The sequence below is a fragment of the Thalia democratica genome, chromosome 2 (assembly GCF_965202585.1).
Source record: "Thalia democratica chromosome 2, ktThaDemo2.hap1.1, whole genome shotgun sequence".
NCBI lineage: Eukaryota > Metazoa > Chordata > Thaliacea > Salpida > Salpidae > Thalia > Thalia democratica.
In genome coordinates this window covers 50,049,476-50,076,885 of record NC_139166.1, presented here as the reverse complement: position 1 = coordinate 50,076,885, position 27,410 = coordinate 50,049,476, and the positions used below count along the sequence as shown (strand labels likewise).

Sequence of the window (27,410 nt, the reverse complement as noted above, 5' to 3'; positions counted from 1 at the left end):
TATCCTTATTCCGGAATTAGCAAATCTAGAATAAGGCTAAATAGTACAAAATATTAACAGTTGAAAAAAAAAGTGTTGTACAGAGTTTATTCACTAATAAATATGAATATTAAAAAAAAATAATTTTAATTTTTTTATTTTTTAAACTCGAGCTAAGTAAAAATTTATATTGTTTTTCTAAGGGGCCCCATACTAAAATTCAAGCCCCAATCCAATGGATTTTTTTGAAATTAAGCACAAAGGACCGTTCTCTAGAATAAAAAAAAAGTTTTTATTTAGCTATTAAGATAAGGAAAATAATTGGATCTAAAGTTTGACGTTTTTTTAAAAATTCTTGAAAAGCGTTACCAAGCTAATTTCACACTCGTATTTAAAGTTGTTAGTAGACAGTGTTCATAAAATTGACATTTTAAAATTAATGCTCTGAATTACCACGTTTTCAACGCTAATCAACTTCAAAATTATCATATCTTTCTCATAGAAAACTTTTTCCATTGTAAATAAAAATCCTTAACGTATGAAGTGAAGTACTATTGTAATTAATGCATATAGTTTTAATTTTGAGCTATGTAACATATAAAATAAAGAACACAGAACTTTTATAAGTTACACACTTTTCTTTGTACATTGTTTACAGTTTAGTAATTAATATTTAAAACTTGTAAAAGACTTTTTGATACTACAGTAGACTACCGCTTAAGTACGCAAATTGAACCCGACCAAAAAGTGCGTACTTAGCACGGGTAGTGCGTATTTTTTGACGACATAGTATAATATGAAATTTAGTTGTTTGTTTTCTTTCTTACAACTAGCCACATATTTTGTTTTGTTAGAGGGAAAGTACTAAACTACATTGTGTTTACCAAACATTTTCAAAACATCAATGTGTGTACATTTAAATTAGATTATGAATTAATTATGTTGTTTTTGTAGGTTTTTTAACTTTGTCATCTAGATTTATTTATCTTATAGCATTACAGCTCAAAAATCATTATTCTTTTCACTTTTCTGCAACCACTACATAAGTATTTAGTTTATTAACATTTAATAACAGGACTGTCACAATCGCAGGCCATTTAGACTACTCAGAATTACTGACCCTAGTTTAAAATTTGTGAAAGTCTCAGGCTAACTCAGCAAGTTGGCAATTCTACCTGGAAACATAAAATATACTGGAAAAACTTGATGATAGAAAATTTAGGCAAAAATACAGGAATTTCTTAGAAGTTCTAATATAACATCCTTTAGTTTGATAAATAAATTGTACATATAACGGCACAGATGAAAATGTAGATTGAATTGTATTTTTAAAACTTTTATTTTTCTTCTATGCTGAAATGAGAATGGATTCTCGCAAAAAATCTGCGAAAGCAATTATTTAGGTTATTTGTTTATTTAAATTTGATATAAATATATAAAAAAATTATAAAAAATAGTTAAAAAATTTAGAATTTTTTTTGTCTTTTTGGATAAGTGCGTACTTTAGGCGAGGTGCGTACCAAAAAAGAGTGCGTACTTAAGCGGTAGTCTACTGTATTTAAACTTTTTGATAAACACAAACTTAAACCAATATTCTGCTATATTAAAAACTGTACTTTAAAAAAATTACAGAATGAAAAAAACAAAGTTTTTTATTTTATTTCGTAGTTATACAAAAAGCTTTAAAAAGTGATAAATTTTTTAATTTAATTTTTTTTTACAAACAAAAGTTAGCATTTTAGTAAATAACTTAGTTATGTTTTAAAATAACTTATTGAAAACGTTTTATAGATGTTTTAAGTTACTTGATGAAAAATCTTACAGCTATACATATACAAATAAACATTTATTGATATTGGTTAAGTAGCAACCTTTTTTTTTATCAAAAGTTTGTATAATTAAACACTTAAATAAATAATTTTTGTGCTAAATTTAATTTCAGTTTTAGTTTTTAAACAAAAAAAGAATCTGTTCTTTGTAAAGATTACTCAGAAGCATCTACAAAAGCAAGCATTCATCTTTGGATGGACCAAATTTTTAGTATGCAAATATTATTATTACAAAGAAGGGTTCAGTATATTGGCTTGTGAAGGAAGATACCAAAACTAAGCTGAATAATTTAGTTTTAAACGTCAAAAGTTCCAGCAATGAAGTTAGTGAACTACTTTGTATGTTAGAATCATATCAAAAGATACTTCCTACTACTACTATTTCTGAAGTATTCACTATGCCTGATGTTTTACATTTGTTTATGTTTTTTTAAGTAGGATTAAAATATGATATCATCAGCGAGTAAAATGTAAATAACGGAGTAGCTTTTCTTTTACTTCGTTCATGAGTAAATTGTAAATAGTTGGTTGATGTTCTTATATCTTTGATAGAAGTCTTAGTTCGTGTTACACTTTTGATATCAATAATAAATTATGGAATAAAGTTGCAGATTTAAATGAAACAACAGATTGTGGTGCGTGTAAAATTTTTGAAAGTAAAGTTGTTGTTTTTTGGGGTTTAGACAACCAGAGCTCGAAATCAGTTAAAGCATATGATTCCTAGAAAAAAAATTGGACCTGATATGATCGAAAAAGAAGCCACAATGCTTACGGGTAACAAAATGTTTGTTATTGGTGGATTTAAAACTTAAGGCATTGGACAGTTTCTCAAAAAGTTTAAAAACTAAGTTCTGGTTTAAAAGAATCTGAAATCAAAATCCGGTAGTTTAATACTTTTTCTATTGGTAATAACATTTTAATTTTTCATAATTTTTATAAAGGACGAAACGAAATATATATTTACTTGTACAATATCATTGAAGATGAATGTTCAGAAGTTAAATTTGGTTGTACTCAAAACTTGTTTGGTTCGGGTCATGTAAAGTTTTACTTCTAAAAGTGAACATGTATATCAAATGTGCTCTTCTTTAATAAAATTTAACAAAATAAATTTCAATTATTTATATTTTACTTGTATTAATTTAATAATAATTACTTGTATTTTAGTATATATTTTTTTAGAATGGACTTTTTTCAAAGCCAGTTTTTAGAGACTTTTGAGTAAAAATTAAGTTTGTCTTTTGTGTTTTTTTTTTAATTTAAAGTTTATAAATAATACGATGTGTATAGTATATTACGGTTTTAAAAATGATTGTAACTAATAAAAAAAAATTATAATAGTGATTAGTGCTCAAGAAATTTAATATTTTTTAGTTTTACTAAAAAAAGATCATATAAATAATAGGTTGCACTCAGCTAAAAACTTATAAAGATAAGCAATTTCTATACTAAATAGTTTTTTTTCATATTTTCAAAGTTGCCATTAAAATTTATTTATTACTGTATCAATTGTAAAATGAGATTAATTCTTTTTAACAACTTATATCGAATCTTAGCTAAAAGTTTTATTAATACCAACTTTGTGCTAAAAACTTTGTTAAAACAACAAGAAAAAAAAACAGCTATATTTTGTTGCATGACTTGCACTAAAATTTTACCAATTAGATATTAGAGTTTATTCAGCGACAAAAAAAGACGCTCAAGATATTTAGCCTTAGGATCTGGTGCACGAAAAACCCTTTCGGTTATTAGGTCGCATACCTTAAATTTACCAGGACAGAAGTAGTTATGTCATTGAAATTTACAATAAACTGCGTATTAGTTCATGCAAGTTTTACACAATATTTTTAAATAACGATTTCCTTTTAAAAATTTAATATGTGCATTTAATTTAAATTTAAATAGTTATTTGCTTATTGGTTTCATGTTTGCTTATTTTTCAACAACCTTTAAAAGTTAAGCAGCTAAACAACTTAAAAAACTCATTAATTTTGTTATATATAGGCTTTGACTTGTAGTTTTAAAACCACGAAAAAAGCATTCAAGAGCATATAAAAGAGCTCATAAAGTTAAATTAAAACATTTATTTTGTCTAATGTTTTAAATTATTTATAATATGCAGTAAACAAAGCTTTGATGTCTATTTTTACATTAAATTATTAGTGCTGAAAGCATAATTATTTTACTGAGGAGTGTTATTAAATTTATAAGTAATACCATTAGAAAGTAAAAGAAAAATATATTTACCATATTATGAAAACAAACAGTATGTAGAAAATGTAAAGTTTCACTAAGCTTAGTTGATAAAACCGTGCATTTTTAAAACTATAAAATTCATTTTGGAGAACCCTGATCTAGTAGTAGTTTTAGATTTTTCCGTAATATTTAGTATAAGTTTCATAACAACTCTTAAATAGACCTACAATTTTTTTGCTTATAACCGTGAACTAAAAACAAGTTTCAAATTGTGGATTTTTTACCAATCACAGTACCCCTTTTGCAGCTTTTGGCCCCCTAACTTTCTAAAAGTATGACTAATTTTGAAAAACTTTGGTTTACGTTTTGTTTCTATACTACTTAATTTTTAATTCATTTTACTTATTATTATACTTTTTTATTGAGGACGCATTTAGGTAAGTTAAGCAATAATGATAAATTAAAAGAAACTCTGTTGATCTTTTTGAAGTTTATAAATTTTTATATAAAGTAATTAAGATCAAGACAAAAAAAAACATATATCGATTGATTACCAGAAGGACGATTCGAAAAAAAAATTTTAATTAACAAAAGAAACATGGCAACAAAAAAAAATTAGATTAAATATAATGAGGTATTTTCAAAAGCAGAAATTTCCAATTGAATTAAACCATCAAAACAAATAACTTTTGCATAATAAAACTTAACTGCAAATGTAAAGTAAACCAACACTTACTGCAAAAATAATTTTAATTTTAAGTAAATAAGATAAACTTTTATCAGTGATCATTATTGGTAAACATTTTTAATTTTGTACATTTTTTTCAATCACATTGTTCTTTTTTTCATCAACGCCGCCTTAATTAGCTTAATTAAATAGCTTCATTGTACCAAGGAGAAAATATTAAATATTTTAAGTATTTTATTTTAGACCTAATTTTTCCAGTTCCTGAAAAAAAAGTCAATTAAATACTATAAGTATCTAAAGCTCAGTTAATATATGCTCTTTTGTGAATAGACATGTATACAGCAATATAAGTTGATAAAAATTGATCGTTTATTCTAGTCACAGTTAAAAAAAACTAAAAAATTATGCAGTTTTTTACTTATCTATTAAAAATGTTTTATTATTTGAGCACAAAGCTTAAAATGTAGGCATTTACATCGTACAATCATTTTGAAAGTCGAATTATAATATATATATTTTTAGTATCACATTTTTTGAACGTACATAAACAAAGTATTACCGTTTTTTGCTGTATTAGACAAGCTAAAAACAATCGAAGTATTTTCTCTGCATAAACCTTAATAAACTTTTAAGTGTACCTTAAACATAAATTTTAACCACTAGTTAAATATTCATGTATCCATAACAAGAAAGCTATTTTGCTAAAAATGTTTAAGTTTGTAATATATTAAAAAATGCTTATGAATAAAGGTAGGAAGTGTTTTTTATGGTAAAAACCTAATGATTTTAAACATTTAGATTTAATTGAAATCGATACCAAAAAACTACAAGGGTTGTTCTATATTTATGCACTGCACACAATTCTTGACTTATTTACACTTGTTTTTGTTATAAAATAATTAGTTAAGTGTTTTAGTATTTTTATCTTACATTTGTAATTTTAAAAGTCAACATCAGTAGTTTTGAAATTCTTTTATAAATTTAAAATGACACATAAAAAACTTGAAGTAATCAAAAATGTTAGGTGAAAAAGTGCAAACCAATATGTTAGTTTGTTAACATGTTTTTATTTCTTATAAATGTTTTTAAGTTAACCTTGTTATATATTTTTATGTATGTTTTAGTTTTTTAATTTTATTGTAATAATAATCTAATATAATTTAACATTGTTTTATGTTACAGTTTCTTGAAATGAAATATTCTAAAACCTAATGAGTGTAGTTTTTTGAAATGTTTATAAATTTGTGTATGAAATATACATCTAATTCCTAGTTTTTTTTTATGTTATAGACTTTAAATGGATAGCTCAAATGATTTAGTGAGAGTTGATGAGGCTGCTGTTGTTCCACTAACATTTTTTACTGGATCTTCCAAAGCTGATATTGCTTCAGCTAAAAGCTTGTGGAAATCATTTGACCTTCAGCCTCCCATTGAGTCTCGCCTTGTTTCATCTGATATAAGGCAAAGGATGCCTACAGCTAAAAAAGCTACCAATAAAAAATTAGACTATTGCAAAGGTGAACAAAAAGTTATTGATGCAAGTGAAAAGGCAGCTTTAAAAGTTAATGAAGTTTTAAAAGAAAAGCATGATCAGGAAATTCAACTTATCAACTTGAGGCGTGAAGATTATCAAAGACTATTCCATGCCCAACAAGAAAGACGTAAACAAAAAGAAGTCCATCATAATTTATAAAAAATAATTTTTCATGTGCTAAAATTTCAATTTTTAAACTGTTGGAATATTTTTAAGTACATTTTTTATCATACACATAAGTTTTGGGAACAATTTATATAGAATTGCTTTTTTTTGAATGAAATATTTCACTATGTTTATTAGCTCTGGTCTTTAAACAAACATTTGTCAATCATTTAATTATAAATTCCTTAAGTTATGAGTTACACACATTAACTTTATTTAAACAACCTGTATACTTAATACTGACAATCAACTAATTTGAAAAAAAAAGTAGAACTAGATAATGGTTTAACCTGGGTACATAAAGTTATGCTGTTAAACTAAGAAACTTTATCAACTACTATGGGAAATGGATGCAATTCATTAAAATCAGGTATTTAAAACTACTTTCATTAATTAATTAAATTTAAATTATAATGATTATTTTTTACTTAAAAAATCTAAACATTTTATTTATTCTCTACAACAACTAAGGTTAGATAAAAATAATATCTACTACAGCATGATTTAATTAAATAGTAAAGCATTGTAACAAAAGTATGGTTAACAAAAAAATATTTTATATTGTATTAGTAACTTTTTTATCATTATTTGAGAAATATATTCTTTTATAAACTATATTTGTAAGTATTGCTGTTATGTTCTACTAAGAATTTACTTAAATATAGCCATAAATAAGTATTATAGATTTTAAAATCAGTATAAATAGTTTTTATTCTTAATACATACATTTTGTCTGGTCTTTAGTTAGACGAATCTTCAGTAGAGCTGTTTCATCACTTTACTGTTTTATGTATTAATAATTAGTGATATTAGCATTTATGATTTATGTATTATTATTAATTACTTAAAGTGTTAATTCATGAGAGGAATAAGCAAAAAGAAGAAGAACCTGAGATTCCTGAAATAAAAATATTGGTGGTGGGAGATAATTTTGTTGGGAAAACTAGTTTTATTCGAAGATTTGTTAAAGACACTTTTTACACTGACTACAAACCAACTAAGGAGGTTGAAATTACCAGGTTTGATAGTTTAAAAACTTACTAAACAACTTACTAGAACATAATAAAGCCTCCATTATTTTTAACCTCTGAAATTGTTTTTGGAATTTGAAAAAATCAAGTTGTGGTTTTTATTTCAATATTAAATTTAATCAAGTTTAAGCTGTTGCTGTAATCTTTTAACTTCAAAGTATACAATAAACTATACAACTAATAAATAAAAATTTTATACATAGACTTTATACTCAGTTTAGGCTAGAGTTTCTGAAACTTATTTTCATAACTGCAAACTTAGCAGAATTTCAATAAATAATCAACTCTTTTATTAGATACCCCCTTTTACTGTACCATCCAGTCACTTTTTGCTTAAACTAGTTATTAACCTTTGATAGTAAAAACAACCCAAAATGTATGACATTATCCATTTTAGAAAACCCTGTTTAAACTTTAAACACTTTATAACACATTTTACAAGCTATTCTTGCAGTTATAGTAACCGCTGATAAAAATTCAATTAAATGATCAATTTATACACTACAATTGTATGAGTTGATTTAATAAGATAGTTTACTTTAATTTCACATAAAAACTTAAAGTAAAATTTTATATCAAAAACGTTAAAATGCTGGTTTATAATTCTATGCTAGTTTTTAAAACACTAATTGACCTTTAGTTTTTTAATAAACTTTAATGTTTACTTTGGTGTACGAAATATCAATTGCAATCTATTGTATTTATATACTTTTTATATAATCAAAGATATCAGGTAAATTGAAATAAGTTGAATAAAAAAATCAACTAATAGTCATTATTGTTTTTTAACAGCCTGATAAAAAACATAAATGTGCCAAAGTATGGATTGGTCAAAGTGCATATGTGGGAAGTTCCTGGGCATGAAAAAGTTGATGTAAGAAGAAACTATTATGCTGATTCTAATGCTGTAGTAGGTTTGTCAAGTTGTGCTAGATTCAGGTAGTTAATACTTTATGTATTTATTTTTACAGTTGTATAATTTTGATGAGTTTTAGACAATTGTGCTTTACAACTTTTTGCTACCAATATCTAATTACTAAAGCTACCAACTTGGATAAATTTAAAAAGTTTTCAATATTAGTTTTTGTAAATTATAATTTTAATTAAACTGTAATTGTATAAGAAATAACAAACTAAATTAATTGGTATCTTGATTTAATTTATCCAATAAACTGCAGTTAGAAATATCACTTCAAAACAAATTTTTAACTGTAGTTCTAGTATCCTAAAACTATAAGCTTAAATAGGTGATAATATTTAAAAAAATTGCAAAACTAAATAAAGAAAATTAACTGTTTATACAATTGGAATCTGTGTATTTGTAATTATTCATTTCAGTGGTGATTGACAGTAGCATTGACACAAGTGCATCCTTCATAAGTGGGGCGTGGTGGAAAGAAGACGTTGAAAGAAACTACTGTATCACAAAAATGGAAAACCGTGTACATACAGATGATAATGGGACTGAACGTTTAGTAAGAGAGTTAGTTTTATTTTTTTGTTCTTTTGGTATTTATATAAGACTGACACATTGATAATCTTTAACACTTTATGTAATTAATTTTATTTTTTGCATCAGTGATATTTTATTAGACTAATTATATACATATTTGTTTGTTTTTACTTTTCTATATGTAACTTTTTAGCTGATTTACTTTAAATGCTACATAGTAACAAATTAAATACTTTTCATGTCTGATAGAATTTTCTTATTTCACTGTTATGTTTTAGTAGACACATTGGTTATCTTTGAAAAACGTATTTTTAAACAACTTGGTTAACAAAAATGTTTTATTTGTTTTATGTTAAGAAATAAATTGAGTTGTGACGCACCATGTTGTCAGGTATATATTTTGTATTAATCTTCATGTGTGTTTTATTGTCAATTTTGTTTGCAGAAAGACGCTCGTCAAATCACCAACACGTGACTTGCCTATTCTGCTGATTGGAAACAAGTTTGACTTGGTTGGTCTTTGTCATGATAGATTATAGTTTATTTGTTGCTATGATGATTTTTTCTTTGTGATGTTTTGCTCTTAAAACATTTGATCAAAAGATAGATGCAAAATATCTGTTAATACTATTAACATAAATAAAAATGGTAAGAACCATTAAAAAAAATCAGTCACAGTCTTTTACAACCACTTAGAATAGATCTTTCGTTTATTAAAAAACAATAAACGTTTTGTTTTTTAATAAACGAAAGATCTATTCTAAGTGGTTGTAAAAGACTGTGACTGATTTTTTTTAATGGTTCTTACCATTTTTATTTATGTTTATCTAAAATTCAATCCTGTCCGGTCTTTAAAATCAAAAGAGGAAGACTACCTTCATCCCATTTTAATTTCTTAATACTATTAAGTGAGAGCTTCTTCATACTTTTTTTTATAAAAAAGTTAAATTTTTTATTTGTATTTAAATTCTAAAATACTAGATGGCAGAAAAAATAGTGATTTTAGCCGAATATTTTTATTATTGTTGTAAGTTTATTGTCGTACAATGGACCCAGGTCCCAGGCATCAAAATCTGGGTCACCTAAACTGAAAGACACATAACTAAGAGACGAAAATAAACCAAAAGATTATATTATTAAAAATCAACAAACGTAGTTAAATCATCAAATGAAAAATTTATAGATTGACATAAAAACATAAAAATTTCAACACATAAAACTTATACTTATGGTGTTCCTATTAAAGAACCTTGGGATAGAATAATGATATCTAGAAGAGCTGTTTCACTTGAACAACTGGTTTCACTTTTATCCGAACAACTGGTTTCACTTTTATCCCAACAACTGGTTTTACTTTTATCAGGAGAGCCTGCTTAATATTTACTTATCATTCTACTATGCATCTCCCACAATTGCTTTCAAACAGTTTGTTGTAGAAGCCAGTTTTAGGTGTTCCAAATGGGCCTAAACTTCTCAGATAACTCTGCGTTTGTTGGGCTTTTGTTAATACTAGCTGATAGATGCTAAGTGCATTGACTAACCACAAAATTTAAAACCCAAAGGCCCAATCACATTAACAATAGTATTTATTAAACAAATTGAAATAGGACTTATTCTACACAGAGGAAAGGCGCTGCTAATAAATCAAGCTATAAATACTAAATTTGACAAATTTAAGAAATGGTATATGAAGAATTTTATTTATAAATTTTATTGACGAAAAATTTATTTATATCAAATTTTTTTAAACTTAAATAGAAAATTTACAACTTTTTTGCAAGAAATTAATTTGTTTGGAAACTTCTTCTATAATTCAACTGAACCATAAAAAAACTAATTATGCCAAACATTTTTATTGAAATGATGTCTGCATGTAATTTTTTTATTTTTACCTATCAGTAAGTATTTTTTTCCATAAGGTTCAAAAATAGATTGTATATTAACTATAGTTTCACAGTTAACTAGTTTGAAAATATTAATTAGGTCAAACTCAAGCCTTCTGTATTTTAAAGATTAATACCAAGTTTTTTGAGTTTATCAAAGTAATACGTGTGAAATATTGCAAAGGTTGAAGACTATTATTGTATTTTTTATTTGTATAGATTCACGATGATTAATTTATTTTTTTAAGTATGGAGATTAGACTGGTGTGTTTTATTCCAACTTAGGACAAATGTATATGAGATACATTTTTTTAAGAATGTTTGTATCTGTAGATTTAAAATTCTTTTAAACTTGAAAGTATATAGTTGATCCAATTTGATAAAAGTTATTGGTATGGAGGTTCAATTTTAAGTGTTCAGCTATAAAAATTCCGAAATCTTTAAACACTTTAGTTGAGGATAGGCTTATGTTATTTATTTTAAAATAAAAAGTAGTGATAGGCGTATTTTTTTGAATACTTAGAACCTGACATTTACTAGGAATTTAAGTTTAATTTTCTTTCTTTTAGCCAATGGTAAATTTTATCTATAGATTTTTGTAAAATTGTGTTAGAATGGCTAATTTTTTTGTGTCGTCTGCGAAGAGATTAATGTTGCTGTTAACATAAACTTCTGAAGATATATCATTTATACATATTATAAATAAGAGTGGGCCAATAACCCTCCTTGGGGCACTCCACTAAAGATAGGTAATGATTCTGAAAATGTGTTACCAATTACTACTTATTAGGTTCTGTCATGAAGAATCTATTTGAACCAACTTACTAGACTGTTATTAATTTTGTATAAAGTTTTTATTAATTTAAAATGTGATACAGAGTCAAAAGCTTTTTGGATATCTGTATAAATTACTTTAGTAGATTTATTGTTAAAAAAAGAAACCAACCATAAGTCCAAGTCCAAACAGGGTATTCGACTAGTTGTTTATGTGAAATAAGGTTATTGAAGGAAAGATGATCAACTATTTTTAAAGAAACTATATGTTCAAAGATACTACAAAAGTTACTTGTCAAAGAAATGGGTCTGTAATTTGAAGGGTTGTATTTGCTACCATTTTTGTGTACTGGTATGACATATAAGACTTTCCATTGGTTTGGTATAAAATATATAGCTAGAGAACAATTAAAAATTAGTGTAATGTAAAAACATGAGAATTAATAGAACGTTTAATAAAATATGAAGGAATATTTTCAGGTGTTCTAATTATTTCATTTTAAAAATGATTAACAGACTTAATTATTTCATCATTGCTTATGAAAAAATTTTGCATTTCAAAAAATTTTTTACTAACAAGTTTAAAGTCTTTATCATTATAATCTCTATTAAATACTTTTTAAAAGGACTTGTTAAAAAAAGAGGTTTTATTGAATTCGGATATTGTTGGAAAGTTGTTTTCATCAAGTATTAAAGGGAAAAAGATGCTAACTTAAGCTTTTATATTAGAAGGATATGTTTTTGTTTTTCTGTGTTGTTTAACTAAAGGCACAGAATGTTTGGTTGAAAGGTTTATAGTATTTATTAATTTATTATAAAACTCTAGTAGATTTTTTGAGCTGTTATAGAGATCTTTCCAATTTATTTCTGATATAGATTTATTAACATTCTCAAAACTTGCTCTGCGAAAATTTGGGTATAGTGATTCAATAAAAGTTTTTTTTTACTTCTATCAACACTAATTCCAAAGGATATAACATTAGTATTGGTCAAAGGTGAATCCACCAAATAAAACTTAACTTTATCTAAACCCATATAATTACATGGCAGTAAATCGAGAATGTTACCGCTTTTTTGTATGTGAGTCAATAAATTGTGTAAAAAGATTATCTGAACAAAACTTTATAAAGTTTTTGTGACAGTCATTGTAGGCTGTGCTTGGAATATTCCAGTCTATATTTGGCAAATTAAAGTCACCTGGAATGTAAAAAGGAAACTGTTTTGGAATAAAGTGTCTAATTAAGTCGATCTATCATGTTATTTTTTATGTTAGGTGTATTTTCACAAATTTCTGGTTTCAAACCTTTTAAATGTATTTTAATCTGTTAGAACACTTTAAGTAAATACTAACAATGTTTTTAGGTAAGTTCAAGTGCATTCTCAAATGATAAAAAGCCATTGTCTCGATACACATTTTATTAAGGGGTAATAGGGATTAGTAAAGTAGATTAGTACAACAATCAAAACAACACTTATATTTTATTTACATAAACTAAACAACACAAAGATACAATTACATCACTCTATACGAGAACTAAAGTTAAACACACAAGAAAATATTAGTTCTTAAATCTAACGTGTTTAAAATGCATTTTAACTTAAAGCACACTTGCCGAAACTGCTACTGCTACTGCACGTAATTGCAAGTCAAATTCCGTTTTATAAGCACTAAAACAAATGTAACTCCTTTAAGTAAACAATATTGTTTATTGTTTTAGAAAATTGTTTTAAGAGTTATAAAAATTGTTTTGCAAAAGCTTGTTTTGAGAAAAATGAAAATTGTTTTTATTATTACAAAAAATTCCATATTTATTCACGAGCTTTAAAATATTAAAATGAGATGCTAATATCATTACATTGTTTCTTTTTAAATTTTCAATTTTAACGTTAAAAGCCTGGTTTCAAATAATTAAAATCCTTAAAATTCTACTTAATTTTAAACTTTTTAGACAGTATCAAAAAACGGTTTAAAAAAAGTAAGAAAAAGAAACTGTATTTCTTATTATCTCAAAAATTACATAATCTACAAAAACTTAGATAAAACACAACATAAAGACAAAGTAAGTAACAATGATAGTCATTTAGTTGTCCTCCAGCTTCTTATCCTTGGGGTTCTTGTCTTTGTGCCTGTTGTCCTCGGGCTCGTCGTCGGGCTGTTATCCTCAGGTTGTTAATAGAGGCTTATGAACCATCAATTGGATCATTGACAACGTCTTGTTTCTTTTAGGAAACATTTGACTTTCTGTCTTCTAGCTGGTTTCTGAATCAGAAAAACATCACATCGATTGGCTTCGGAAACAATGACAGCAGGAATTTTGATCGTGACGTCATAGAATAAACACAAAATCTTCATTCAATCTTTTGTTTATTGTCGTACTTATAAACAACAAAACTTTTAAAGTTTCATGCAGTAGCAAGGTGTCAGGTGCGCTTAAAGCTGTGGCTATCAAACGACAATCAATTATTTGCTTCAACAACGTTCAAAAAGATACAAACGCAACAATTTATTTAACAAGCGACGACTGCTAAATTCAAGGGGAGTTTATTTTTGATTTCTTTCAAAGGGAAAATTTTAACACAACTTTATACTTGAACTTGAAACGAGTAATAAAATGTGGCAAGAAACTTGCCATTTTACGACTAAGAAAGATGAAAACTCATTCAAACATATTTTTAAACTTCAGAAACATTCTAATTTAAAACAAATACAATCTATACTTTAATACAATCAATCAGCAGATCAAAACAATAAACTAGTAGTAGTAAACACATAGGAAAATTAGTTTTATCAGCTAAAACTCAGACGTTATTAATAAGAACAATTCTGCTGTTGTAATTCTAAATTTTAATGCGGTTCTTACTTTACATTTCTATGCTAAGAAAAATATAATAACTGCGCTCTCTTGGCAACTTATAAAATGCAATTTTGCACTAAAATACTGCGTCCCCTGACGACTTATGCAAATTGCAACATCTTCAAAGAACATTGTGCACTAGAGTAAAAAGACTGTGCTTTTTATAATCGAAATACTGCGCCCCTATGCGACTTATGTTAGTTGCAACTTATATTATACCCTCAGCTAAAAAGATTAAGCTTTTTAGGATCGAAATACTGCGCACCCATGCGACTTATGTTAGTTGCAACATATATTGTGCACTAAGAAGAAGAAATATTATGCTCATTAGCAAATAAAATAAGCACCTAAGCACTAAAAAAGCATATATAAAACTATACATAGAAATCACCGCAAAAATTATATAGTACTTCCAGCAAAAAATCCTTGACATCAAGCTTCACTTTTAACAAAACTAAATAAACCACTACCACACACTTGTATTATAATTGTAGACTTGCTGTTTCAAAGTAGAAAGTTATTCACACAATTTTTCTTACTATTATCATAGTGAAATGTCGCAAAGTAAAGTATTATCGCAAATTATACTGTCAAAATTTTAAACTCGTTAAAAAGTTGTTTAGTAATAAACTAAAGTTTTTTTTTTCGCTGCGTTTTTTAATTGATAAGGCACCTAATTCCTAAATATCAGAAGATTCCTAAAATACAGGCCACACATGGTTTCCAATGTCTCGATACAGACATTTTATTAAGGGGGGTAATAGGGATTAGTAAAGTAGATTAGTACAACAATCAAAACAACACTTATATTTTATTTACATAAACTAAACAACACAAAGATACAATTACATCACTCTATACGAGAACTAAAGTTAAACACACAAGAAAATATTAGTTCTTAAATCTAACGTGTTTAAAATGCATTTTAACTTAAAGCACACTTGCCGAAACTGCTACTGCTACTGCACGTAATTGCAAGTCAAATTCCGTTTTATAAGCACTAAAACAAATGTAACTCCTTTAAGTAAACAATATTGTTTATTGTTTTAGAAAATTGTTTTAAGAGTTATAAAAATTGTTTTGCAAAAGCTTGTTTTGAGAAAAATGAAAATTGTTTTTATTATTACAAAAAATTCCATATTTATTCACGAGCTTTAAAATATTAAAATGAGATGCTAATATCATTACACCATCAGTTGAAGAATTTGTTTCTGAGGTAAGTATGTAATAGCTATTAATTTTATGATTATGTTTACTTCATGCTTTAGGCTTGCAAAGTTTCATAATGTTAAATTATACTACCAACAATTTATACAAACTAGTTGAATACCTTATAAAAATTAGTGCTCAATACTTTTTAGCCTTCTTTCTATTGTTATAAAAATGTCTTATAACAAACTATACTCAAACAAAAAATAAAGATTTCCCTTGTTTGTAAAATTTAGTTTTTTGTGTTCAAAAAGAATAATATTAAAAAGTAGGTCTAATAAAATATAGTCTTATGTTAAATGTATACCTTGATACCTAATATTTAGTCCGTTTACAGTTTACTATAACTAAATCTACCTAACTTTAAATCTGTTTAAGCAATTTGTAAAAGAAATTTACTTAAGGTTTTTTGTCAAACAAGTGAATTAAACGAAAGGACTCCAGAGTCTATTTAAATATGTTTGTATAATTTTTTCTTACGTATTTATAAATTCATAATATCAAATAAAACATAATTGTTTAAATCTAAATTGGTAGTTTAAGTTCTACATATTTAAATGAGTATGATATTTGTCCATTATAATAGAATAAACAACTACATATTAAAAAGTTTTAGATATCGTTTTTCATAGCTTTTCGTTTTACGTAGTTGATTTTTCTAAAGAAAACCAATGAAGTCGATGAACAAGATGTATCTAAAAAATATACAACAGAATTAGTTGAAAGTGATTCAACTACAAAAGGTTATATATGTAATACCAAATGAGTAAACTACGCTTATTATTGTTTTAAACCAACTTTATAAAATTGCTTTGTGTAATTACTTAATGCAATATATTAATTTTTACTTAAATAATGATAAAAAAATATTTAGTTAAAAATTTTTGCTATATGTTTTTAAGAAACATGCAGGTTAAAAAAATAGAATGAAAGTTTATCGCTTTAAATTTTCTTTAGTTTACTTCAAAATCTTTAGACAAATTTAGAAATATTTTATTTTGTAGCATCTTTTGTTATACATAAAAACAATCATACTTTCTGTATAAAAACAGAGACTGTAGATGAACATGAAACTGCAGAAACAGATTCTACAAAAGAAAACTATGTTGGTACTGAAGATTCTTTCAACAAAAGTAGTAAAGTATGTGTTATACTTAAACTAATAACAAAAACTTTATACAAAGAATCTATTTTTTCGAAAAATAAGTTCTTGACTTAAGTTTACTTGAATATTTAACTATGTCTTATTTATGCTTTAAATTAGCTAATTTGCATTATTTGTTAAAGCAAAGCTTCAGAAAATTATATTAGTTATGTAAGCTTATTATGTTCAGTAAAAAGAAGCTATTCATGAAGTGTTGCTACCTTCCCTTAAACTGTTATTAAGGTGCTTATAATGAAATATATTAAACAAAATATTTAAGAATTCTATTAGGGCGTAAATATAATTTGGCTTCAAATTTTTTATCATAAAAAGCTATAATACTAAAATGTTTGTCTGACTAAAATATAGTCTTAAGTAAAATATAGAGCACAAAACGGATCTGGTAAAAGTAATTTTTTTTGTGTTTATTGTAACTAAACCTACCTAGCTTAAACTTGAAGTGTATAAGCTGCGTTATTTTATTTTTAACAAATAATTAAAAGGAAACATGTACATTAACTGTTTTTTTTTTCCTTTTGTAACAATAAATTGCTGGAAAAGTAATCAAAGTATCAAACAACTTTTTAAAACATGAGTGTTTAAATCTAAATATATAATATAGAATTAATATGAATCAAGTATTTTTTCATAGGAGTTAATTTAAAACTACAAGTTTATCAACTTTTAGATATATTTTATCGCAGTTTTTGTTGTATAGTTGAATTTTTTTTAGGAAACCAATAAAGTCGATAAGCAAGATGTAATTAAAAAAGATTCAACAGAATTAGAAGGTGATTCAACTAAAAAAGGTTATATATGTAATACTATATGAGTAAACTACGCTTATTATTGTTTTAAACCAACTTCATAAAATTATTTTGTGTAATTACTTGATGCAATTTATTAATTTTTACTTAAATTAATTAGTTTATTAAAAAAATTTAGTTAAAAGTTTTCAACTACGTTTTTAAAACTAAGCAGTTTTATTATGTAAAATTATATGTTTTTTGCACTAGATTTCCTGAAGTTTACTTCAAAATATTTAAACAAAGGTAGAATTATTTTGTTTAGTGGCTTCTTTTTTTTTATTCCTTTAAGCAATCATATTTTCTATACAAAAACAGAAACTAAAGATAAACATGAAGTTGCCGAAAAACATTCAACAAAAGAAAATAAAAATGAAACTGAAAATTCTGTCAACAAAAGCAGTAAAGTATGTGTTATAAAAAGTACTAATAATAAAAATTTTCATACTAACAACATATTTCTTCTGAAAAAGTCCTTGACTCAATTTTTTTTTTAATATTTAGTTGTGTCTTGTTAATGCTTTTAATTAGTATACTTGCGTTGGTTGTTCAGGCAAAAAAAAAAGATGTATCTCAATATTTTCAGTAACAAAAAGTTATTCATAAAGCTTTTTTGTCGTCCCAAAATTTTTAAAAGTTCTTATTACAAACTGTCCGAAACAAATTAAAAATCGAAATTTTCAGGGTTTGAAGTCAATCTTGTAAACAAACTGTTTATCTATAACAATACATATGCTAAACTAGTTGGTCGGTCAAAGTAAGATATAAATATGAAATCGAATATTTTCAAACTACCTTATTCTAAGTAAATTTTATTTTATCTAAAGTAATCCAAATTTATTTGATAAAGTAATTGAAGATTGTTTTGTTAATACAAAAGTGTTTTATTATACAAATTAGACAGATAAAAATATCGAAATGCATTGAAAATTTTTAATTTAATCAAAATTTTCCGTATAATAATATTTTTGATTTGGTGCTTAAGTTTAACGTTTTTTTAATAAAAAATGCTATTGAATAGTACTTTAAGTCATAAATTTAAAAGTTAATTTTTCAGGTTTTTTACTGTTTTGTTGTTAGTGCAGACTAACTGAAATATTTAACAAGTGTATATATCATTCAATATATGCGTCTTTGTATAAAGACAAATGTTTTTTTTTCAGAAAGCTAACAAAGTTGATGAACAAGACAAATGTGAAAACGATGAAAATGAATTAGTTGCTTCTGAATTAGTTAATTCTGCTACACTAGGTTAAATATTCTGTCTATAACGGTTAAAAATAAACATTTTTCGAACATATTTGAAAATAAATAAGTTGAAGTAGAACATGTTTTACAATTATTTACTTTTTTTGTTAAAGGTTTTTAAAAAAGACTTAAAAACCAATTATATAAAAAATAACATCAAATTTTTTCTAAATTTTACTAAGAAAATATTTAAAAAAAAATTTTTTTTTTAAGTTTTACAAATATATGTAAATTATAATAATAAATTTAATTTAAAAACAGAAATAGTAGAAACACATTCCACAAAAGAAAACAACTCAGACGGAAAAGGAGATCCTTTCAACGAAAGTAAAGTATGTATTATTACTAAATAAATATATCATTCTTGGTTGAGTTTATTCACAAACTAATTACAAAAATGCTAAAGTCTGTAATACAAAACATAATTAAAACTAGGTAAATACTTATACATCTCCCACCAGATTTTATCTACGAAAGAGATAAAACAATAAGTTTACCTAGCGAAACAAAATTATTGTAAAACAATTTGTTACAACTTAAACACATTTTTCAGGTCTGAAATTCAACGAAATTAAACTCAAAAAGACAAAATCATTAAAAAAAGTACGATTAACTTAGTTCACTATTAAATGATTTGTTAAAACAAACTACAACTTAAACAAACAAACTGTAACAAAAAATTTGAAACTTAATATTTACTTTTCTTCACTCAGATGCTGAATACAAACATTCAAAAACTTAATTGCTTCACCGATTTGAACTTTTCAGCTTTGAAGAACGAAATCCACACGCCATTCATCTAATTACCTTGAAACTTCACTTGATTTGCCGATAAACATCTTTATCATAATTTCGAATTCAAACAAAGTAGAAGGTACATTACTTATTGCGTTAAGCACTGAGAAATACTGCTACACTTATTTTCCAAATACTCGATACCAACCAACAGTTCGAATTTTTGAAAGTCAATCTCTGCGTCCTCATCCAAGATTACTTTGAACAGATGGCTGTTAGACAAGCCTGCTGCAAAGTCAACTACAAACTTTATGACGTCACCATTAGACTGAAACTCATTCATTAGTTAGACCATAAAACATTAATTTACAGTGAACATTCCAACTTGACAATAAATGAATATCAGCAACATCGGTGTCACGAAGCCTTTGAAAAGTATCATAAAGTCTTACACGGAAACGCTGCAAATAATCCGATATTTTCACACCGGACACATTATTGTTCGCAGAAAAACTTTGGTGGTCTGTTTGTTTTTCTGTAAAAAATATAAGTCAAGAAGATATAGATCAAAGCAAATCTGAGCCATTCCGGTTCAATATCAATTTTGAAGAAATACATTAGTACAGAGGGAAATTACACAATGCTTATTCAAAAAGAATCTTTCTTCTGGAAACACAGAACATCAAAACTTTTCTTGACAACTTTTTTCTCAACTTTACCAGAAAAGACAAACTTTTACAGTGATATGTTTGCTTTTCTCAGATAAGGGATATTACTTAGAGATTTGCAAACAGGAGGGGTAAATCTTCTTAGAAACTTACGATTTTGAACATTTAAGCGACCTGATCCATCAATCTTGACAACACATTGATGGCAGTCCTTCACTTCCACCACCACTCCACTTTTCCCCCGCTTGCTAGGAAAGTTACCTGTTTGATTTAGTATCACGACATTATCACCGCAATTCAGTGGTGGCAACGGTTTTGTGTTCTCACTTATATTTTCCAGAGACTTAACAAAATGAATACTAAGGAATTCTTCCTTTTTATTCCAAACGTCACGCCACATTTTTGAGATCTGCGGGTTATTGTAAGTCATAACACTCTTTCTGACGTAAGGTAATGACTTCTTATCATTTGGAGGTAGGTGAGGATTGCTTTGGGATTTGTGCGGTTTTTGTCGCCATCCAGTGTGTAGAAATACATTTTTCTGTCCCTATACCTCCTTTTTCTTCTTTACGTTTTTACGCTCGAACATATTTTTTCTACAACCTCGGATGCAAAAGCTATCAGAATTTTGTGTAGACAATCCACCAAACTGAAGTGCATTTGACTCATCAGCTTTATTTTGGTGACTTTGATAAACTTTTTTACAGGACTTTATCCAGCATTGTTTGCAGGCAAAACACTCAATATACCTCATATTTTTACTTCTCCAAACAAATTTATAAGTTGATTTATTATATATTCTACAAGTTATTTTACCACTTGGTTTTTGTGTGGTTTTCTTTAAGGACTTGTATACATTTGGTGTACATAATCCACTAACTAGAAGTGCATTTGACTCATCAGCATAATTTTGGTGACTTTGATAATCTTTTTTACAGGACTTTATCCAGCATTGTTTACAGGCAGAACACTCAATATACCTCATATTTTTACTGCTCCAAACAAATTTATCAGTTGATTTATTACATATGCCACAAGTTATTTTACCACTTGGTTTTTGTGTGGTTTTCTTTGAGGATTTGTATGAGAAAACCGAGGCTGTAACAGCGGGTTTTGACATTGCATCACGTGCCATCTCTTTTCCTTCGATAAAACCAATTGTCTCATTGACATTTTTCTCATCTAGATTTTTCCATCCTAGCACCTCTTTACGGATATCCTCATCGGCTAAACCTGTTACCATGACATCTTTTAGGATTATGTCTGTAAAATCTATCATTTGATTACAGCCATCCTTTGGGCATTTACATGTGTACGAGCATGTACTGGCTTTTCCCTTTAAACGTGCAGCAAATGATCTAGTGTTTTCAGTCAAATCCTGTCTTGCACTAAGAAAGTCTGATCGTCGTACAACAACTGAAACAGGAATAACTGCAAGCTGCTTAATCATCCTTAAAAGCTCTTGCTCAGTTAAAATTACTACATCTTCATGTCCCTTCAGAAGAGCATCGCCTAGATCTTCCTCACAGCACTGGTACAGTTGACGGCCTTTTTCTATTTCTGTCATCTCCATGCTATCTTTAAAAATAGTCCACTTCTGTAGAAATATATTCCAACCCTCTTCATTGCAGTCTGTCCCTATTCGAGGACGGTCCATCTTTGGAGGCTTTGGTTTTGAAGAATTTACACAAATGTGAACGTTGTTGTGAATGATAAGCAAAGAGGCAACTACAGAAGCATCGACGTCTGGTGTTTTATATGTGCAACTCTCAAGAGGGCATTTAATCACAGGCATTGATGATTCAATTTAGCTAGACTTTATCATAAATAGATATATCTTTCTTGGTTGAGTTTATTCACAAAACATAATTAAAACTAGGTAAATACTTATACAATTATAAAGTAAAAACAAAATAGGATAAACCAAAATAAGATTATGTAATTTTATACAATTACATTTCAGCATTTTTTTCATTTTATAATTACAAGATACAAAAATTATTAAATACTTGTATAGTTTTAACTAAATTAATATTAATTAGTTAAAATTGACAACTTTGTTAAATACTTGATTATATGATAGAAATATGAGTTTTGTTTGATTTATATTAATATAATAAATATAGTTTAAATTTTTTTTATTTTATTTAAGAACTACTATTTAACTAAAAATAATGCTAGGTTGTAAATGAAGATAACAAAGAAGATACTGATCAAACAAACAGTTCAACGGATAGGATTAACGGTTAGTTTTTCTGCCACAAAAAATAATAAAAGTATGCGTTTTCGTTTTTTGTTTTTATAAAATATTAATTTTTTAGTTGTTCAGTTTGACGAAGAACCTAAAGTAAATCTAAAAGAAAAAGAAATGAATACTTATTTGGAAAATTATGTTGAAGAATTTGAATTATTTGCAAGCGATCAAGGATTTGTTTCAAGGTTTAATTTTTAATGAACAATTTTTAAAGTAAATTTAGTAGACCATTGTGATACTATATTTTTTTATAACGTATATTGTCTGTATTTAAGTTTTACTAATAATTTTTAAATAAATAATTTAAAAACAGTTCTGACATTTTACCTAACTTTTTTCAAAGCAGAGCCTTTTATAAGTAAATTTCCATTAAAAATAGCTGTTCTAATGATTCTAATTTTTTTTATTAGTATCTCACGACTAGACGCTTGAAGATATAATTTTAAGAACCTATAGTACATACAACCGCCCTAAACATGTACTAGTAAAAGTTTAAATTTAGGTTAATATTTACTTATTTCTAAATAAGTATAATTTTCTAAACAAAATTTAATTAATATAAAAATGGTTCAATTTTTATTAGATATTATAAGACCATACAGGGAGCCCACAATATAACAGCTACCAGAAATTTTTTATACCTTTACAAAATTCATAGTAACTTTTGATATATTAGGGATGAAAAAAAGTGACTTTAATAGAATACTTAATTAAGACAAAGAAAAAAACTTAAAATCTATCTTCTCCTTCGATTTCTATTCAATTCACATAATTTTCACAGTTTATTTTCAACTACTTTTTAAATTACGTGGAGAGTTTTTTTTTAGTTTTTGAGTAAAAGTACTCTTTATTTCATTTTTTTTTTATGAGTTTTTAATACAAAGTTTTATTTATTAATATGGAAAGATTTCAGTAAATAAATTATATGTGAATTTAAGTTAAGAAGAAAATTTACAGTAATAAATTTTCGGTCCACATGATTCAACCGGAGACTCTTAAAAAGCTTCCTATACCTATAAATTTAATTTAAATTGTATAATCTATCAAAAGTAATTTTATATTTCTTTATAAATGTGCTAATGTTTTTTTATCTAATCAAAGTTGTGGACTTCTCTATGGCCTTAAAATAGTTATGTATACATGTAATAACAAAACGTTCAATTACCAAACGTTTATTTGTACAACTACAGTTTCATTGCTGTTTGTATTCCAGATCTTCAGGTACAACTTAACGACGATCTAAAACATTTTTTATATATAGAGATTAGTACTTATAAATACTTATTAACTTTAAATAAATCACTAATATTTTTTAAAACCAGCATTCTCGTATCATCGTCGTCACCGCAAGGTGGAGCTAGCGACGCGGTCCAGTCGCTGATAAGAAGGGCGCTGGTCAGGTGTCCGCAAACAGCTCGGACGAGGACGACCCTGTCCCTGGTCGGAAACTGCTCGGGCGGTCCAGAAAAATGGGAGCTATTCAACATACAAGTGACAATTTAAATTTTTTTTTTCATCGTTAATTTTGGTATATAACAAAATACAGCGTTGTTAATTTTGGAATGCAAGTATGTATTGTTTTGTTTAATACTTATTTTATTACTAAGACAACACATATAAGAGTATTGTCAAAAACGGCAAATAAAAAATTATTTAATGTATTTATAAAGAAATTGTTTTCACAGGAATAAATTTGTTTTCACAGGAGGTCGGAGTTGATGAAATTGATGACATGCTCAGGCAGGGTATTCCCCTGATTGAAGAAGGAGAAAAACTCAGAGAAAACTTCAAAAATGCAATTAACTTGTTTAAAAAAGTTTGTGAGTTTTGCGATGCTTAAAAACCTTTAGAAATATATATAATAGTTTAGTACAATTTATTTTCAAGTGTTACTTTTTATGAAATAATTAAAGTCTTCTAATAATATTTCCATATACCGAATTGCTAAAATAAAAGTCTTTATTTGTTTAGGCTTGTACCGAAAACACCGAATCAGAAAAACAACTAAACACAGAAGAATGTATAGATTGGCTTAAAATGCGAGTAAAAGTTCCTTTTAAACCAAAAAAGGAAAACAATAAAAGAGAAAAGGAAACAAATTTAAGTTTTGAAAGGAGTAAGTAGATATTTATAAAATCTACTTAACTTTAACATACCATTTCATTCAAACTTTAAAATCTTTGAAATAGTAAAAAAATATGTTGGTGTATTTACTAAAATGGGCTTCCTTTAAACAGTATGCCTATTTCGCACAATAATTTAAACTTGTACAGTAACAAATACAAAAATATTTCGAATAGTTTTTGTTTTATCTTTAATGAAATAATTTATGTTATGTTAGATTCTGAGTTTTTAACTTGAGTATGGATGTTCAATAAGGTTGAGTTGTTATGGTGCCTAATTGTTAATAGTTTTTTAATGTTGTATTTATCGTTTAGTTCGGTCACAACACATACGTTTACGTATCCTTGCGATCAACAACTTTAATGAATAATTATATTTTTAGTTCCAGTATGTTTTCAAGCTTAAATTTTTCGTTAAATTCAAGTTTTAAAATAAATTAAAAATCACAATCTCAACCTTCAGGTTAAAATGATCAGAAGTTTTACTTTTATAAATGTTGTATAAAGTTGTGTGTGTAAAAATTTATTTTAAAAGAAAAGCAGTAATAACTTTTATTCATGCTGTCAGACTCAAAGTTGATAATGGTGAATGTCGGAAATTTCTTTCAACTGGGAGTTGCTAGTGACTTGACTGGCGACATTATTGGAAGTTCAATGCTGGATGAAGATGTCATTAGTGTGCTAAAAATATTCAACCATCAAGTTTGTTTAATTATGACTACATTGTTATAAAGATTAAAAAAAGATTATTGTTTTTTTAAAGATCAGAGGTAATTGCCACAACACTGCTTTATCATAAGTACATATTACTAGAATTTATTGAATGTTTATTGTAATATTTTTTTATTTTGTCTTATCATCTACAATAACACTTGTTTAGGTTTGGAAATACTGCAATGAAGTCATAAACAAAAGTGACATAATTGAGAAGTCACTATTACGCATCATTGACCAACTAGCATTCCACGAGGAAAATGTATTTTTTTCGTTTAATAGTTAAATATTTCAAAGTTCTAAGTAATTTTCCAAGGCACTACGCACTACTGCTAGACTTTGAAAATTTTTACATTTTACTTAATAAAGCATACATTTTGAAAATAAAAAAAGGTCAACAACCACATAAAAAAAAAACTTATTACTTTACAGTTGTGGGAAAAATCTTCGGATTACCAGCAGCAGCAAGTGACGTTTATGACGTCATCGATTACTCGTGACAAAACCAAGGTGAGGGGGCTGCTTTGTGACGTCAAGGACACGAAAAGTGACGTCATAAAACTCAGAGCTCGAGTAAGAGCAGCAGTTTTATTTTAAAATTAATTACAACAGCAAACTATTTTTGATTTATAGTTCTAGCTAGAGAAAAGCAGTGTAAGACTTGACATTTACCTAAACTAAATTAAGAATTTTATTTTACTTTTTATTTTATGATTTTTATGATTTAATCATGAAACCCACTGTTTTTAATTTCTTTGGCACACTCATGATTTTTTTTATGTCTACACATCTTGCTTGTAGAAATGCATAACATACTAAGATATATTTTCTTGAATGAAAGTAATTATTTTCTTTTTGTGAGTACATACATTTAAAAAGTGCAAAATTTTTATGCTTTATGTTCTGCTAATTTATACAATTACAGCAATATTTTTGACACTGAGTTTTTTCTTAATGTCTTTTTAGTTTTTATTCAAACCCTGTACTTAATTTTTTGCAATTATGTATACTTTTCAACAAACTGTGAATTGCTTATAGTTTTTTTATTAAAATTCAATCAACTCTACATTTATATTTTTTATTAGCTCTTATTTTAGTAGCTTCTTTCTAAATTAAAGACAAAAACATTTTATTGTTATATGTAACGCAAAATACCAATTTCAAAAAAAACAGTTTTAAAAGTTTATGTTTTACACACTTCGTTGCATGCATAAAGCTTTATCCTTAACACAAAGTTTAATCAAATAATGCATAAAAAATGACAATGTAGTTTTCGAGCACTATAATTTATTGCAAAAACCACTGTGCAACACTTGCTTAATTTTTTTCTTTTTTTTAATTGTTTTTTTTAATAGATTCACCTCAAAATTGTAATTATTTATTTAAGATCTTGATAATATATTTTGATAATATATCAACATATAGATGGAATTATTCTACTCGCATTGTTGTTCAATAAATAAAACACTTAGTATCGTTGTCTGTTTTCACGAAATTTTTAATGTATTAGTTTGAAAAAAAGCTTAAGTGGTAAATAGTAAACTTATAAATACTAATACACACAAATTTACCAGTTTAATGTCATGTTTTTCCTTTAAAAATGATAATACTGAAGGTTCTAGTTTTTAGTAAAGCTACCAATAAAAACAAACAACACCAACTAATCTTACTTATTATGGTTTTTTGTCTCATAAGCGACCCTTACTTACCAGTTCTTGATAACTATCATTTCCATTACCAGTAATATCTGAATAATTTGGTTTAATTTATATCACTTATAGTACAAATGAACTAGTTTTTTCATAATTTAACAACAATATTTGTACTTTCTTCACACTGAACTTTTTTATGAGCTTAAGAATGACGTAAAGCAAACATTTACCATCGCATACGTACTTACGTAAGATCTACGAGTAAACTTTAAAACAGCAACCTCGCAAAACCATCGTCTAGGTTAAGTAATTAAAATCGTCCGTATACATTTAAAAATGTTTGTTTTTTAGGCAGCAGCGATTATTTAGATAAATATTTTTAACACAAGTACTTAGTGCACATATTTATTATAACAAACACTTAAGTATGTCAGCTCAATTATTTTAGTTGTTGAAACATCTTCTCAATA

General features: G+C 26.5%; 2 protein-coding genes across 2 annotated transcripts; both read left to right on the top strand.

The window, feature by feature from the left end:
* The first annotated feature begins 5,986 nt into the window (after positions 1 to 5,986).
* Positions 5,987 to 6,586, top strand: LOC145829726 (uncharacterized). The gene has a single exon (XM_082937595.1). The coding sequence runs from the start codon at positions 5,990 to 5,992 to the stop codon at positions 6,383 to 6,385; it is 396 nt and encodes a 131-aa protein (XP_082793721.1). The 5' UTR covers positions 5,987 to 5,989; the 3' UTR covers positions 6,386 to 6,586.
* A 72-nt stretch (positions 6,587 to 6,658) lies between these two features.
* On the top strand, positions 6,659 to 26,087 carry LOC145829509 (uncharacterized). The gene is made up of 19 exons (XM_082937330.1): positions 6,659 to 6,761; positions 7,242 to 7,410; positions 8,215 to 8,336; positions 8,761 to 8,905; positions 9,321 to 9,387; positions 16,261 to 16,339; positions 16,649 to 16,737; positions 17,474 to 17,549; positions 17,865 to 17,953; positions 18,710 to 18,797; positions 19,056 to 19,126; positions 22,379 to 22,442; positions 22,519 to 22,636; positions 23,774 to 23,942; positions 24,157 to 24,267; positions 24,423 to 24,567; positions 25,143 to 25,276; positions 25,455 to 25,550; positions 25,721 to 26,087. Exons 1-19 carry the CDS (start codon positions 6,731 to 6,733, stop codon positions 25,883 to 25,885), a joined length of 2,028 nt encoding a protein of 675 aa, XP_082793456.1. The 5' UTR covers positions 6,659 to 6,730; the 3' UTR covers positions 25,886 to 26,087.
* The last annotated feature ends 1,323 nt before the right edge of the window (positions 26,088 to 27,410 follow it).